Genomic DNA, 18,021 nt, shown 5'->3' on the forward strand with positions numbered 1-18,021 from the left:
CAACTCCAACAACAAGAACAAGTCCAAGAGCAACAAGATTAAGAAGGGCCAATTACAAGTCAAAGACCCGGCGAAGATTGTTTGCTTCAAGTGCAAAATTGAAGGGCATCATGTTAGATCTTGTCCTTTGAAGAAGAAGCAAAAAGGGAAGCGGCCTCAAGCTCAAACTCATATTCAACCTCAAGTTGAAGAAATGCCACTTCTCAAGAAGATACAAGCCAATGCTCCCATTGTGGAGAAATCTAGTGAGAAGAAGGAGAAGAAAAGAACTTGCTACATATGCCGTGAGAAGGGCCACATCTCCTCCTTGTGCACTATTGGTACCTCATCCAACTCTATCACCATTGATGATGTTTATTCTCTTCGTAAGGATGAGGGTGGCAATGTGTTCGCCAAATATGTTGGTGCTCAAAGTGGTGTCAAGAAAAGAACCATTTGGGTTGCCAAGCCTATTGTGACTAACCTCTTAGGACCCAACTTAGTTGGGGACCAACAATCCAAAATTTGATCAATAGGTGCTTGTTGGAGGGCATTGGAGACTTGGCTACATCATGAAGAATTAAGGGATCTTCATCATTTATATTATCTCAAGCCAAGTCTTTTGGTTATCTTACTTCTATCATATACCCAATGTTCCTTCTTGCGGTAACATGTGCTCAACTCATTTATATTGAAAGTTACTCGCCCCTTTGCATGTGTTAGTTTTGTTCCTAACATGTATTTGTATATGTTGTGCATCCTACTTGTTTTTCTTGAGAAATCAAGTCTATGTATGTTAGGTTGCACACCATGTATTTGTGCTTGTGTTGGAGCCTCTTTGCATCTTGTTGTATCTTATATGGCTCTTATGAGAGATTAATGGACTATAACATTTTGGGGGAGTGATATGCCTTTAGGAATTTCACAATCCTAACAATGTGTATACATGAGGAATATCACTTAGAATTGATATTGCAAGATTATCTAGTCTCTATGTGGTATGTCATCTTCATGAGAAATTCAAATTCTAATGTTCATTAATATCTCTAGTTGGATCTTATTTGCCTCTTGTGAAAATAAATTCCTTATCACATTATGGGGGAGTAATAAGCTTTGGGCATATTACAAGCCTAGGAAATGTGAACATTTGAGGTTGTGTCACATAGAATTGATATTGTAAATTATCTCTCATATGTGACATGTTTTCTCAAACAAGTTCCAATTTGCTTAAATGGCTTCATTGCTAATATCTTTGTGGATCTTATTTGTGAAAGTGGTCCTTAGCATGGTTTTTCACAATGTGTCCCTCAATACATTTTTGGAAAACCATATGCTTCAAGTCATACTATTAATTGCTTTGCATGTTGGTATGAATACTATTAATTGCTTTGCATGTTGGTATGAATACTATTAATTGCTTTGCATGTTGGTATGAATACTATTAATTGCTTTGCATGTTGGTATGAATACTATTAATTGCTTTGCATGATGGTATGACTAATTGAAGCTATCAAGAAACTCTCTTTGCATGATGATTAACTCTTATCTTTTACCATATGCTTTATTTGGTGTAGATATGATCTTACATATACTTACAAACTACCACCGGGAAATATTTCCTAATACCTTGTGTCTTAGGACAATTGGCAATCTATTATGAGGTAGAAATTTATTGATCATATTTACATTGGCTCTTGTGTTTAAATTGTCTTATTTATTGCCATGAATGTGTTGTGCTTTTACTCCCATGTGTCTTCCTTGCATCTTATAGATCTAATTTGTCTATTCAAACTTTCTTAGCATTTTACTAGATATAGGTAGCGTGATGATCCTAGTTTTGTGCATTTTGTATTCATATGAAAAATCCTAGATAATGCACCAATATTGGGGGAGCTCTTCTATATTTATTAGAATGCTTAACATCTCTTGATCATTATCAAAAATTTGGTTTTGGGAGACATAAAATTTTCTTTTTGGTACGTTGTGCCATCATAAAAAGTGTCGAGGGTTTGGTTTATTTGTTGGAACCTTGCTCTCTTGGGAGTTGGTTATCTCATTCCTTTGTGTTTAGGTTTAATTAGCTTCTTATAATGAGATAAGTCCTTGAAGTCAATCTTGTGTTGATTTGATTCTTTGATATAATTTGGACAACCGTTGTCTCTTGGTTTATTTGGTGTTTTTGTCCAAATTGTATCTTCCTTTGGTTCTTGAAAGTATTGTGCATGCATATTTAATATATGTATATCTTATGGCATGTGTCACTTTCTTTGATCCAATATATAGGGTAAACTCCATCAAATCCTAATTTGGCTAAGATGTGCATGAAATTCAATTTCATATCTATATGCACATAGAATTGTGGAGTTTGTCCTATATGTTGTAGTGTGTCTAACTACTTTGAACCCAATTAGTTTGGGGACCTTTTTGTACTTACCTTTGTGTTAGGTACAATGGATATGCATTGGATGCTTGTCTCACTCTTGGGGAGAAGTGGTGACTCAATGGTAACTTGAGGCAAGCTAGGATGGTCAACGAACACATATCTACTACATCCTCACCAATGCCATCTCGGTAACAAGTATCTTCTCATGCATATTTTTCTAGCATCCAACCATGTGGTTGCATCTTGGCATGAATCTCTTGATTTGCAAATGTTGTGCTTCTTGCTAAAATCTTAACGAAACCACTTTATTGCGAATGTGAGTAGTTTGAGATGAGCACATATGTTGGGAAGTATATAAAATCATGATCATGATTCACCCATCCCATCTATGCCTATCTAGCAATTTTATTGCATATCAATTCCTCAAGCCTCTCACATGTGCAATATCAATGAAAGTGCAAATTGAGTTATTTCTTTTAGTATCCCCGTTTGTGATACTTGTTGCCTTTCTCAAATGCATCCCAACTATCTTCTATCCCTTGTTGATATTTGTGATGTATTTTAGTTGTTTGTGGTTGAAGTTCATGAATGTACAATAAGATAAAATTGAGCCTTTGGCCATGCTATTAAGCAAAAATTCTTATTGGTATATTGCATGACTTTGTCTTGGATATCATGCTATATTTCTTGTGTATCTATTTTGTGTGTGCATGTTTCTTTGTGGATAAATATCTTTGTGATATTGCTCACTTAGAGAAACTTATACACATAAGAGATGATACATCTCCATTCGATATCTTATTTATTTGTTGCGTGTTGATTGGTCATGCTAAGCAATATAATTCATTGAAGACTATGATGATGCTTTTTGCTCATCCTTGTAATAGTCTTATAATATGCTTTATCATGCCTTTCACATATCCTCTTGGTTGAGCCTTTTATTATGGTGCCTCTTACTTGTTGCTCAACCATTTGTTTGTTGCAAGTGGTAAGCTTAATTTTCTATCTATGATCTATTGCAAATGTTTGTGTTTTAAATGGTAATGAGGGAGTGAGGATTCCATGTTATGCATATTGTATTCAAATGCAACATTTTATTTTATGCATGTACCTTGGGGAGCTTCCTCATTTGATTTAGAACACTATCTTGTGGTGATCATTAGAGTTTGATTCACTTGGTATCTTTTGTTTTTGAATGATATCATGGGAGTGATGATTCCATGTTTGTGCACTTTATACTCCAATGCAAATTGTCTAGTTTTGTGCACAAACCTTGGGGAGCTTCCTCATATTATTTAGAGCAATCTTCTTGATCTTATCATAATATCTATCTTTCTTTTGGTATCTTCCTTGTGGTTCATTTGGTTGCTTGCTTCATTTGTTGAAGCTTCTTGACTTTGTTATCTTTTTGCAATCTTTGATCCTATCTATAGTGTGATTCCTTCCGAATATTCGTCATTGGATATGTGCATTTGATTCCACTCAAATTATGAGAAATGCACACGCTATGGAGGAACTCTCACTATATTGGCCTTCTAAATTTTTCACCCATTTCGGCAATTGGTGCCAATGGGGGAGAAGTTTGGAGGGTTTAAGGGAATTTGGTTATGTCTTTGCTTTGTGCTTAAGCATGTGCCTTTATTGCATTGCATCTTGTTGCTTTGCATAGTTGAATATTTAGAGGAAACTCCACTAGGCTTTGAATGCCAATATATGCAATGAAAGTCAAGATCATTCACACATGCATATATTATGGGGGGGTTTGCTCTATATATTCAACTTATTTGTTACTTAAATTCCTTATATAAACCCTCTCAAAGAGATTGTCATCAATTACCAAAATGGGGGAGATTGAAAGTGCATGGAGCCCCCATGTGTGGTTTTGGTAATTAATGACAATCCCTATGGACTAACGTTTGCATTGAGTTATATTTGTAGGAGTTGTCCATAGGCAATTCTTGAACCATTTGTTGGCTTCAAGGTTGCAATAAGAAGAAATTGATGAAGGATATCAAGTGTCAAGTATGTCTTGAAGATGAAGATGAAGTGAGCCCTCAAGTTACTTCAAGACATCAATATGATGAAGAATGAAGAATGAAGTGCAAGTTCAAGATGAGCCAACTCGAAGAGTTCATAAGCTTGAAGCTTGCCATGGAGAAATGAAGTGCAAGTTCAAGATGAGACATCTCGAAGAGATCCTTTGCTTGAGTCTTGCCATCCATATGGTGATCATGGATATGTGAAGATGCGTCGAAGAAGAAGCTCTCCCATGGTGGATTATGGGGGAGCAATCCACATGGTGGTCATGGTTATGTGAAGATGCGTCGAAGAAGAAGCTCTCCCATGGTGGATTATGGGGGAGCAATCCACAAGACTTCGTCAAGCAAGCACAAGCAAGAAAGGCGTTCCATCTTGTTGAGGTCAAGATCGTCGTCATCGAGCTCAAGTGGAATGCGCAAGTATAAGGTTTGCTCTTGATAGGGTTTCTTTCTCACCGGTCTCATAGTGTAGTTGGAGACCGGTTTATAGTTTAGTTGCCGTACTATCAAGAGGGCTCTCGAGTGAGTAACTCGATCGTATCATTCGGAGAGAGCTCAAACCTTTGCATCCTTGCATCATCTTTCTTGGTTGTTATTTGGACCTTATCCATGTGATGTTTTAGAGCTTGTGCTTATTCTCATGACAAGCTCTAGTTCATCGAAAACGAATTTCGCATAGATCACTTGTTGCGTTTTCGAGTTTGGTTCATCATCTTACTTGGTTTTATTTGGATCTTATCCATGTGATGTTCTAGAGCTTGTGCTTATTCTCATGACAAGCTCTAGTTCATTGAGAATGGTGTTTCCATGGGCAACTTGTTGCATTTTCAAGATTGGAGGTTTTACCGGTATGTCTTTTTGAGATAGGTCAAACCTTTCATCATTTGTTTCTATCCTCCTTTGCTGGACTATGATTTTTCTATGCATATTGTTGTAGAGCTCATTGTTGTGATTTCAACGAGCCCAAGATCATCGAAATCGGAGTCCGGATGCAAAAGTTATGCCCGTTTTAGTTTTGGTGTTTCTGCAGTTTGCTTAGGCCGGATATTTCCGAAATATCCGGCCCCCTCGAAATCGGCTAAGGACCTCAGGAATTGCTGCTCAGTATAGGGGCCGGACATTTGCCCGGATTTTGATCAGGTTTTGTCCCAGAGGCCGGATTATCCGGGGGGGGGGGGGGGATTATCCGGCCCTTACTTAGGCCGGATTATCCGGCCCTGGTTTTGCCCAACGGCTCGATTTTCTTGGGGGGTATAAATACCCCCCTTCTTCCTCCTTGGGCTGTGGCTTCTTCTACTCTCTCTCTCCTCCATTGTTGTTCTTGAGAAGGTTGCCCTTTCTCTCTATCCCTCCATGATTCTTGCCCCATTTTGAGGGAAAAGAGAGAGGAGATCTAGATCCACACTTTGACCAAACCAAATCATCTCTTTGTGAGTGAATCTTTGGGATCTAGATCTTGGAGAATTTTGTGTTCTCCTCTTTGTTCTTCCTCTCCTATTCCCCCAATAGCTTTTGTAGCTTTGTTGGAATTTGAGAGAGAAGGACTTGAGCATCTTTGTGGTGTTCTTGCCATTGCATTTGGTGCATCGGTTTGAGTTCTCCACGGTGATTCGTGGTGGTGAAAGCAAGAAGGTTGTTACTCTTGGGTTCTTGGAACCCTAGACGGATTCTACGCCTTTGTGGCGATTTGTTGGGAGCCTCCAATTAAGTTGTGGATGTGTGCCCCAATCTTTGTGTAAGGCCCGGTTTCCGCCTCGAAGGAAATCCCTTAGTGGAACAGTGACCTAGGCCTTTGTGGCGAGGGTCACCGGAGATTTTGGTGAGGCGCCTTCGTGGCGTTCGGTGTGTGGTGTGAGTACCGCATCTTGGGGTGAGGCCTTTGTGGCGTTGGTGTGCATCGAGCAACCACACCTCAAGGTGAGCCTCTTGTGGCGTTCGGGAGCACTAAGCAACCGCACCTCTCCACCGGAGATTAGCACTCGCAAGAGTGTGAACTCCGGGATAAATCATCGTCTCCCGCGTGCCTCGGTTATCTCTATACCCGAGCTCTTTACTTATGCACTTTACCTTGTGATAGCCATCGTGCTTGAAGTTATATATATCTTGCTATCACATACTTGCTTGTATTGCTTAGCATAAGTTGTTGGTGCACATAGGTGAACCATTGCTTAGAATAAGTTGTTGGTGCACATAGGTGAACAATAGTATATAGGCTTTGGGCTTGACAAAGTAAACGCTAGTTTTATTCCGCATTTGTTAAGCCCATCTCGTAAAAGTTTTAAATCGCCTATTCACCCCCCCCCCTCTAGGCGACATCTGTGTCCTTTCAATATTTTGATCGCATTGTTTGGTTATGTAAGCTTAATTTAATTCTGAATGTTCCCATAGCCCGAGGATCTAAGTGTCAGTCTTGTGTGCAAGCAAAGCAACCCCGTAACCTTTCAAGCCAATCGGGGAGAAAAGCCTTTCACCTTTAGATTTAATTCATTCAGACTTATGTGAGATGAATGGAGTTTTGACTAAGGCAGGGAAAAGATATATGATGACGTTGATAGATGATGCAACTAAGTGGTGATATATTTACTTAGTAAAAATGAAAGATGAAGCACTGAATTGTTTTAAGATCTATAAAGCTGAAGTAGAAAACCAATTAGAGAAGAAAATAAACGTTTAAGGTCAGAAAGAGGAGGAGAGTATGTCTCACATGAGTTTGCTGATTTCTGTGAAGAACATGGAATTATCCATGAAGTAACCCCTCCCTACTCGCCCCAATCAAATGGGGTGGCTGAACGGAAAAATCGAACGCTTACGGACTTTGTGAATGCCATGTTGGATAGTGCCAGTTTATCCAATTCATGGGGGGAGGCTTCTTTGGTCGCATGTTACACTCTCAATAGAGTTCCTTCATCGAAAGGAGAAGTAACTCCGTATGAAGGATGGAAGGGACATAAGCCAACTTTGCGTTTCCTACGCGCTTGGGGCTGTTTAGCCAAAGTTAATGTACCAGCATGTAAGAAACGAAAATTGGGACCTAAAACTGTTGATTGTATCTTTTTGGGCTATGCACATAATAACAATGCTTATAGATTTTTGGTGATTAAATCCGAGGTTCCGAACGTGCACACTAATACTGTGATAGAATCTCGAGATGCTACTTTCTTTGAGACAATCTTTCCGATGAAGGAAAATAGTGCATCCACTAGTCAACCTACTAAAAAAGTTGAACATGAACCTGAACCTGCACCTGAACCCACACATTTGATAACACCTGAAGATTCCAATGAGGAGAATATGAAGTAGTTCCTAGAAGGAGCAAACGACAACAGACTAAAAGGTCCTTTGGAAATGACTTCATTGTATATCTCGTGGATGACGTTCCCAGAACTCTTTTTGAAGCATATGCATCCTTGGATGCAGATGACTGGAAGGAGGCTATCCAAAGTGAAATGGATTCCATTCTCACTAATGAAACATGGGAAACTTGTCCAAAACCGATGGGTTACAAACCTATTGGTTGCAAATGGATATTTAAGAAGAAGTTGAGACCAGATGGTAGCATTGAAAAATATAAGGCTAGGCTTGTAAGGGTTTTACCCAGAAAGAAGGGGAGGGTTTCTTTGATACCTACTCTCATGTTGCTAGGATGACTACAATTCGAGTGCTTATTGCACTTGCAGCTTCACATAAATTCCTAGTCCATCAAATGGATGTGAAAACAGCCTTCCTAAACAGAGAGCTAGATGAGGAAATTTATATGCAACAGCCTGATGGTTTTGTAGCAACCGGGAAAGAGAACATGGTCTGTAGATTAAAGAAATCACTTTACGGTCTCAAGCAAGCACCAAAGCAATGGCATGAAAAGTTTGATAAAACTCTCACTTCGGCGGGCTTCATGGTAAACGAAGCAGACAAACATGTGTACTATAAATATGGTGGGGTAAGGGTATTATCTTGTGTTTGTACGTTGACGACGTATTAATTTTTGGGACTTATATTGATGTTATAAATGATGTTAAATTGTTTCTGTCTCAAAACTTTGATATGAAAGATTTGGGAGAGGCATATGTTATTTTAAACATAAAGCTGCATAAGAATGAGAATGGGATTACGCTAAGTCAATCCCATTATGTGGAGAAAATCCCGAGTCGCTTCGGCTTTGAGAACTCTAAATCATATCCAAATCCTTATGATCCCAGTTTGAAACTTCGAAAGAATAAAAGACAAGGGGTCGAGCAGCTAAGATACTCCCAAATTGTTGGTTCTCTCATGTATCTTGCTAGTGCAACCAGACCTAACATTTCATATGCTGTTAGCAAATTGAGCCGGTTCAATTCAAATCTGGAAAATGATCACTGTATTGCACTAGAACGAGTGATGAGGTACTTGAGAGGAACCACATCATATGGACTGCACTATACTGGGTAGCCAGATGTACTAGAGGGGTATAGTGATGCAAATTGGATCTCAGATGCATATGAGATCAATGACACTAGTGGATACATATTCACTTTTGGCGGTGCAACAACTTCTTGGAGGTCTCGCAAGCAGACTATCTTAACGAGGTCTACTATGGAGGCTGAGCTTGTAGCACTATACTCAGCCACTATAGAGGCAGAGTGGCTGCGTGAATTCTTGAGTGATTTGCCAGTGGTAGAAAAACCAATTCCGACTATTCTTCTGAACTGTGATAACCAAACAATGATCACTAAGGTTAAGAGTTTAAAAGATAACTTGAAATCATCAAGACATGTGAAGCGGCGTATCAAATCCCTCAAGAAATTGAGACATAAAGAAGTAATCGCCGTTGACTATATTAACACTACCAAAAACATGGCGGACCCTTTCACAAAGTGTCTATCACGTGAGGTGATAGATGGAGCATCGTGGGAAATAGGTTTGAAACCCACCTGAGTTGCATGACAATAGAAACCCGGGCTATGTGATCGGAGATCCCGTGAATTAGGTAAAGGGAAAACAAGTTGTTGGAGCAACAAGAGAGAGTACATATGTATATTCCATTTACTGTCGAGATGAGTACTCTAAATACTGCATGGGAGGTTGACTTTCATCTTAATGTGTTCTAATGCTGAAACATTTCAGAAAGATATCGTCCTGCAGGGTATTCTTGAAAGAACACACCTATGTGAGTTTTACTGCGAGGTCGCAGTACATGAGACTTGGTGATCTCTAATGAGCTCATTAAAGGACTAGGGAGCACGACTGTAATGCTCCAAACCTTAGGCGTGGATCCAGGCAGCCTAGTATCAGCAATGCCTTCATGTGAGTCTCCTCAACACAAAACTGGCAATTCAAGGCGTAGTCCATTGCCTAGTTGTAAGATGAGTGGATTATGGAGTGCTAGGTATAGTTCAACCCGAGATGGGTCTATATTGTAAAGCTGGGATATAAAAGTCAGATGAGAGCAAGTTGCAGACCTTGACTTCTTGGTGGGGATTGTTGGAATTAATGGGCCTACACTCAGTTTGGGCCCAATGAAATTTTAGAAAATCGGAGAGAAGTCAAGGGGGTGGACAGCCATGTGGAAAGTTTAGTCCCACATAGCTAAGGGGGAAGGATATTGAGCAGCTTATAAGGGGGTCTCTCATGGCCCCCTTGAGTGAGAAGAGTAGAGAGAGACATGCTAAGTGTACACCACACGCGCACACATGCGCGCGCGCGCTCGCTCGCTCGCATTTCGCTTTATTCACGTTCTATTACGCGTGACTTGTGACTTGGGAGTTGGGATCTATGGGCTTTGGTGAGGCGAGCGCGGTCGCGGTGTACATAATGTGCATCTCTTTTTATTCTTTTTTGTCGAGCGTCTTTATCTTTATCCACCCACGTCTGTCTCACGCACAAACCGAGGATAGACTTGCACATTTGCGTGCAGTTCGAAGTTCGTTTATGATGGAGATATCTCAGGGGGCGGATCCTGAGAAATAGGCAGAACGTGCTGCGTGTGGGTTATCCAACCGAGTCTATAAGAGGGAGACGTCTCTCTCGGCAGAAGACACCAGATACACAACAACTGTTCTCTTCTGCGCCGCCGCCACTGATCTTTGCCGATCCTCTTCCCGCCGTGTAGCAGGGCGAGAAAAGCAGTGGTCTCCGTACTTTCCCCGGAGATTGGTGACCTGCACGAGGGAGTCGGGCGATAAAGTTTTTGGGCAGTGCATTAATACGTTGGAAATGTATCTATAATTTATGATGCTCCATGCTTGTTTTACACCAATTTCTATATATTTTGTTTACACTTCGTGGCACTTTTATGCAATTTATGGAACTAACCTATTGACAAGATGCCACGGTGCCAGTTCCTGTTTTCTGCTGTTTTTGTATTTCAGAAAAGTTGTACAGAAAATATTCTCGGAATTGGACGAAACAAAAGCCGAAGTTCCTATTTTACTATAACGAAGACGGAGTCCAGTGGACAGACGGAGCCGAGCCAGGAGCCGCGCCTAGGCATGGTTTGGGCCCCTCGGGCACCCACCGACCTCGCCCTTTCGCCTATAAATACATCTGATCGGGAAAAACCTAAATACCCGATCCTCCATCCACGAGAAGTTCTGTCGCGACCGCCATTGTCGACCCTACCTCGGGAGGGTTCCGAAGCTCTTCCCGACACCCTGCCGGAGAGGGAGATCACCGGAGGTCTCTATATCGCCATGCCCGCCTCCGAAGTGATGCATGAGTAGTTCATCTCTGAACTACGGGTCCATAGCAGTAGCTAGATAGTTGTCTTCTTCAATTTATGCTTCATGTTTAGATCTTGTGAGCTGCGTATCATGATCAAGAACATCTTTACTTAATGTACATGTTGTGTTTGCTGGGATCCGATGAATATTGAATATTATGGTTGAGATTGATTATATACTTGTCATATGTTATTTGTGATCTTGCATGCTCTCTGTTGCTAGTAGATGCTCTGGCCAAGTATGTGCTTGTGACTCCAAGATGGGGTATTTATGCTCGATAGCGGGTTCATGCCTCTAGTAATCTGGGAGAGTGACAATAACTTCTAAGGTTGTAGATGTGTTGTTGCTACTAGGGAGAAAACAACGATGCTTTATCTAAGGATAATTCTATTGTTTACTTTACACAGTTTGCTTAATGCAATAATCTGTTTCTTGCAACTTAATACTGAAAGGGGTGCGGAGGCTAACCGAAAGGTGGATTATTAGTCATAGACGCAGTTGGATTACTATCTATGTATCTTGTTGTAATGCCCAAATGAATCTCATAGTAATCATCTTGTCATGTATGGTCTTTATTCTGTCAATTCCACATTTGTAATTTGTTCACCCAACATGTTATCTATCTTTATGGAGAGACACCTCTAGTGAAATCTGGACCCCGGTCCTTTCTTTTACACTGCAAATACCTGTTCTTTTTATTGCCAACTCTCACGGCAACAACTCTTTATTTTACTGCAAACAAACATCTCTTTCCACACTCAACGTCTAATCCTTTATTTTCAACAAAACCAGTGAGATTGACAACCTCACTGTAAGTTTGGGCAAAGTATTTTGGTTGTGTTGTGTGCAGGTTTCACGTTGTTGCTGACGCCGGTAGTGCGTCATGCCAAAAGTCAGCCAGCAACACCTTCAGGAGTGATTTTTTTCTTCTACTGGTCGACTAAACCTTGGTTTCTTACCGAGAGAAAACTTGCTACTGTGCTCATCATACCTTCCTTTCGGGGTTCCCAACGGTGTGCTCTGCACAACATCATGCATCCGCACGACTGCTTCATCTTCTTCATCTACATCAACGATCGTCTTCATCGACTCTTCGTCAACTACGTCTGTCTGCACTGCGATCTTGTCGTCATCAACCCCTAGTGTAAGAGTTCATTCATCTAGTCTATTATTTTATGCAATCCGTGGTATAGATCTCTGTAGATCATGTGTGCCATGATAGAGTTATGTTTGGTGATTGCATGTCCGTTCTTGTTAGATCTATCTCCACCATCCAGTGGTGGGTCTAGAAATTTTTCTTAGGGTGGAGCAACTAAGATAATCTGATGTATCCATGAGCTAGCTTTTTTTAGTTTTTTCTATTTTCTCACTAAAATATGTGCTATGATGAAATGCGCCCCACCCTAACACAAGCTGGCTCGGCCACTGCTATCATCTAGTGTGAAATATCAATTCCAAATTGTATTAATATTAGCCCATACATTATTTCCAACACTATATGCGTGGCGTGCGTACTCGGTACTCGTCTTCTCTCTCGCTTGGATAGTCAGCAAGTAAAAGTAGCCCCGTATAGCTGGAGGCCTGGAGTGTAGAAATCAACTTCACATTGATATACACGCCCGTTGACAATCCTGCTAAACAAACACACATCCCCTCATCCAAAACATAACTTATCGTCGTATTTGGCTTGCCAATCACGTGACGTGATCGTGTACCGTCTTGGTATTAAGATCCAGTCGACTATATAACAGTGTTAGCTTCTCAATTGATCGGTCTTCATCCGGCCAACTAACCTGGCCCCTTTGCCTCCTCTGTTGGGATTCGCCCACGGATGGATCACATCAATCTAGATGAACACACGCAAATATAAATATTTATCGCCAAGGGTGTGTGTCGCACCCTCTAAACTATTCTTTATTTTCTTTTCTTATTTTCTCTTGGTACAAACTTCTGTTACAACACTCACGCTGGTCCTCGTGTATATATACATGGGCTGACCGACCTAAACCAAACTAATAAACCTACTCGTACTTGGACTTCCTAACTCAAGCCGTACTGGGACACACTTTCCTACTATTAGTCCAAACCGGACTAGACTCTCCTAGCTAATTCATCTTGCCTAAACTAGTACGTCAAGGACACTTGCCTTGCCATGTACTAACCCGGAAACTAACCAAACATCTACTCCACGAAATACTAAAACAAAACTCTAACTAGACTAGGACAAGATTATTTCTAACAATCTCCTCCTAATCTTGAACTTATCATCTCCTCGTGCTCCTCCCGATCATGATCTCCGCAGCTTCACGTCACAACTTCATAGTCTTCATTGTTATGTCCGTACAGTCAGTATGACCACGCAGGAAACATGCAGTGCACCTCTGCTCTGCTATGCTTTGCCACCGCCATTGATCGGCCTCCCGCACTCGGTTCGCACATATGTGCCAGCGCTATTGCGGTCCTCACACTCGGTTCGCACCATACTCCTCTTGTACTTGTTTACAATAGTTTCTCCTCCTACCGCGCACACATCTCCTTGCTTTACGGTAGCTTTCCCTACTACCGTCCGCCTTCGGCATCGCACCGAACCCTGCTGGCCGCAACCAGGACGCTCCACGAGGACATGGACATAACACACGGAACACCGTGCACACCTCACACACTTGACACGCCTCAACTGCAACAGATCCTCACGGAGACGAGCACTTGGACACGACGACGACTCACTAACACGACGACGCTGACTCGGCATGCCAACTTGCACGCCCAAGACTTCTTGACTCATCGGACTCCTCCGAAGATGACCTTGACGAAACTCCCGGCCGGGTGACGATCTTGACGAGACTCCCGGTACCGCACCTCGGCACCACCTCTCCCATCAAAGATCATCCACCACCACCGCCTTGTCGATGACAACACCCGTTGTCCCCTCCGTGTCGCTCCGCTGAGCGACGATCGCCCGCCCCGAGGCGCTAGTATGGGTCGCCTCCCCGGGGCAAGCGTAGCTTCAAATCTTCGACCTCGCTCTGATACCAATTGTTGGGATTCGCCCACGGATGGATCACATCAATCTAGATGAACACACGCAAACATAAATATTTATCGCCAAGGGTGTGTGTCGCACCCTCTAAACTATTCTTTATTTTCTTTTCTTATTTTCTCTTGGTACAAACTTCTGTTACAACACTCACGCTGGTCCTCGTGTATATATACATGGGCTGACCGACCTAAACCAAACTAATAAACCTACTCGTACTTGGACTTCCTAACTCAAGCCGTACTGGGACACACTTTCCTACTATTAGTCCAAACCGGACTAGACTCTCCTAGCTAATTCATCTTGCCTAAACTAGTACGTCAAGGACACTTGCCTTGCCATGTACTAACCCGGAAACTAACCAAACATCTACTCCACGAAATACTAAAACAAAACTCTAACTAGACTAGGACAAGATTATTTCTAACATCCTCCGGCCCCTGGTTCGTTCTTTCCGTTCGAAAGATGGGGACAGGGAGCAAGGAGGGTAGCCTGAAGCTGAACAGCCAGCGAGCGTTGTCGTTCCTCCTCGGGGCAGCTCTGCCCACGATCCTCCTCTTCGCCTTGGCGACCGATCGGGTTGGCGAGCAGCTCTCCAGCGTCTCCGGCGGCTTGTGGGGGTACAAGTACAACGGTGGAACCCGGCCGGCAGCTACTGCACTGCAGGAAGATGAGGTATACAATAACCATCCATGGTATAGCTAGTATTACTCCGTGCGTGCTCGATTGCTTCTCCCAGCTTTTTCTTTCTTCGTTCTGCATGCCCCAGCTAGGACTAGAGCATCAAAATACAAAAAACTGTAGGGTTGATTTATTTTTTTCGAGAAAAGGAACCTCACAGGGGATACCCAGTTTCATTAGAAACTGAGAGTCACACAGAACATTTACAGGGTTCGAGAAACTAACTTCAAAATGAAAACCAGGACAAAACCTGCTATCTATTCAACTTGAAACTAAAAAGAGGCCAGAAGAAAGCCTAACCATCCAAGCAACAAACAAGAGGCTAGGTAGTTGAACCAAAATTACTGGTTTTCAGGCTACACACCACTACAGAGAAAGATAGCTAAGACAAACGATGATAGATGATGATGTTGCGGTAATCCTAGACTTACGGATAAAACTTACGCGCTTGACTTACGGACTAGGCGTGGTCTAATGTAATTGGATAAGGATTGGGGTTGGTTGTTTATCCAGCAAATGGTAATGCATCGCTGCTCACCACGTCAGCACGTAAGCTCGTTCCGTAAACAAATTGTCCGTAACTGTAGCATTACTCATGATGTTGCAGCTTTGTCTTCAGGAAGATTTTACAGAAACCAAACTAGGTGGTAATCCTCCTCCTCACAGGATTCCATATCCTCACAGGATTCCATCTGTGATTCTGCCCGAAGACCTCCTGCACCATATGCGCCGTCTTTCTAGCCCCCTGTAGCCCATTTTTCTGCCCATTTTTCTGCAATTTCAACCAAGTGTTAATAAAATAACAAACAAGAGTAATAACAAAAAATTATTTCTTGTTTTCCAAATAACCCATACAACCGTCACGGAACCTACAATTACAGCCTTCCTATCTCGGCCCGAATGTGTGTTGAACCAATCTCTATATAGATCAATAAAGCATTCAGGTATCTTACTAATCCCCAAAGAAACACTACCACGTTCCAAATATATTTCGCTAGAGGGCACAAGAAGAACATGTGTTCCTGAGTTTCGTAATCATCACAGAACTCACACATTTCCACTTTCTTCCACCCTTTCTTCTTAAGGTTATCTTTAGTTAGGATTCTATTCTTAATTACCAACCAGCAAAAGACTTTGATCCTCAAAGGAAGCTTGAATGGTCCACATAGTTTTATAGGGGAAACTAACCTACTAAAAGGAATACATTGATTTAACTGAAAAAGTACCAGATATTGTCAACAGCCACGAAACTCTAGGGTTGATGGGTTAACAGAAATGCACAATCACCTGAAAGCTTCTGAAGTTTCAGTCAATCATTCATCCATAAAAGAGAACGACCATGATATGAGGATCTAAAAGTGTTCGTGATTGACTGAAAGATGAAGTTCCTTTTTTTCCCCTTCATTCAATAGGCACTCGCCTAGGATAAACGGTTGTAGAAACTTTAACATGGACGATTCAGTGAGTTGGCACTAAATTTTATGGTTCAGACTGAACTTTTCCCTATATATAGTAATATGCATGTGCATGCGGCATGCCATTGGTAACGCGTTGATAAATGGACCGAATTAGAACGGGGCATAAACCAATTTTTAGACAAGGGGCAGAACTGAACCATTTGTGTGACATTTATATACTCAAATGGGTTTTCACGCAACCAACATTATTGTGTTTTTGAGGGAACGAAACGATACATATTTCTGAAGAAGTCTCCTTCGGCACGCAGGAGAAATTTCCAGGCCTAGCCGAGCTGTTACCGAGGGTGGCGACGGAGGACCGGACGGTGATCCTCACGTCGGTGAATGAGGCGTGGGCGCGGCCGGGTTCGCTCCTCGATATCTACCTCGAGAGCTTCAAAAACGGTGAGGACACAGCGCACCTCCTCGACCACCTCCTCGTGATCGCCCTCGACCCTGCCGGCCTCCGCCGTTGCGTCTCCGTGCACCCTCACTGCTACCTCCTAGAAAATGTGACCGCCGCCAACCTCAGCTCCGCCACACGGTTCATGTCCAAGCAGTACCTCGAGCTCGTCTGGACCAAGCTATCCCTTCAGCAGCGTGTCCTCGAGCTCGGCTACAACTTCCTCTTCACCGTACGTAAGATCGAGTTAAATCATGAGCGCAGTCGAGCTAATTCTAACACGTACTCCATGGAGTTCACGGCCGGTGATTGTTATCGGTCAATCGATCCATCACTTTTGCTTGCATTGCATGTAGGATGCTGACATGATAGTGCTTCGGAACCCGTTGCGGCGGATCCCGGTGTACGCGGACATGAGCGTGTCCACCGACGACTTCTCGCCGGCGCGGGCGCACCCGCTGGACAACCCGATCAACACGGGGCTCTACTTCATGAAGGCGACGAGCAGGAACGTGGCCATGCTCCGGTACTGGCGCGCGGCACGGGTGAGGTTCCCTCGCGCGCACGACCAGCAGGTGTTCGAAAAGATCAAGCGAGAGCTGGTGGCGAAGCTAGGCGTCACGATCGAGCCCCTTGACACGGCCTACTTCGGTGGGTTCTGCGAGTACCACGACGACCTCAGCACCACCTGCACCATGCACGCCGACTGCTGCGTCCGCGTGGACAACAAAGTGCACGACCTTACGGATATGGCCGCCGACTGGAAGAGGTACACGGCCATGACGCCGGAGGAGAGGAAGAGGGTGGGCGGGAACCTCACATGGACGGTGCCTGTCCGGTGCCGTGAGTCCGTCAAGTGGCGTAAACCTGTACACCCTTGATGCAGGTTAATTAAGGTTGTTGTGGAGAAAATGCGCTTACTTCTCTAGAGTTTGACATGTGATGTTGCTTCCCCTTTGCAGAAACATGAATCTGAGTGTAATTCGGTGGAAACAGAATAAAAAAACTCACAACTGTATTATTTACCAATGCTCGACTTTCTATGACCTAGAGGCTTCAGAGAATTATGAACCTACGTTGTGTTGTATCTTGTGCATCTATGAAATTTTTCATTTGAAAAAATGACTATATGTAAGCTACACAAAAAGAACAAATGATGTGTAAATATTACATGAAACTATTCACTTATGTCGGTTCATTTTTGCACAGGTCACATATGATCATATTTTGAAACAAAAAATTTCCAGGTTCACAACATATAGCATAACCAATACCGACAATTTTGGTTTACATTTTTCGGACACTTGAAAGTGTCACAAAAAAATAAGGTGCACCCGCAACTAGTTA

At 42.5% G+C, this 18,021-nt stretch overlaps 1 protein-coding gene across 1 annotated transcript; it reads left to right on the forward strand.

Moving 5' to 3' along the window:
- The first annotated feature begins 14,478 nt into the window (after positions 1–14,478).
- LOC127345387 (uncharacterized protein At4g15970) lies at positions 14,479–17,862 on the forward strand. The gene is made up of 3 exons (XM_051371865.1): positions 14,479–14,808; positions 16,541–16,906; positions 17,031–17,862. The coding sequence occupies exons 1-3, from the start codon at positions 14,599–14,601 to the stop codon at positions 17,553–17,555; spliced, it is 1,101 nt and encodes a 366-aa protein (XP_051227825.1). The 5' UTR covers positions 14,479–14,598; the 3' UTR covers positions 17,556–17,862.
- Positions 17,863–18,021: the final 159 nt, after the last annotated feature.

The sequence above is a fragment of the Lolium perenne genome, chromosome 3 (genome assembly GCF_019359855.2).
Source record: "Lolium perenne isolate Kyuss_39 chromosome 3, Kyuss_2.0, whole genome shotgun sequence".
Lineage (NCBI taxonomy): Eukaryota > Viridiplantae > Streptophyta > Magnoliopsida > Poales > Poaceae > Lolium > Lolium perenne.

Excerpts from the sequence above, each read along its gene's own strand:
- LOC127345387 (XM_051371865.1), top strand. The coding sequence starts at position 14,599 with ATGGGGACAGGGAGCAAGGAGGGTAGCCTGAAGCTGAACAGCCAGCGA. Across the intron at positions 14,809-16,540 it reads CTGCACTGCAGGAAGATGAG|GAGAAATTTCCAGGCCTAGC; the intron begins GTATACAATAAC and ends TTCGGCACGCAG. Across the intron at positions 16,907-17,030 it reads GCTACAACTTCCTCTTCACC|GATGCTGACATGATAGTGCT; the intron begins GTACGTAAGATC and ends CATTGCATGTAG.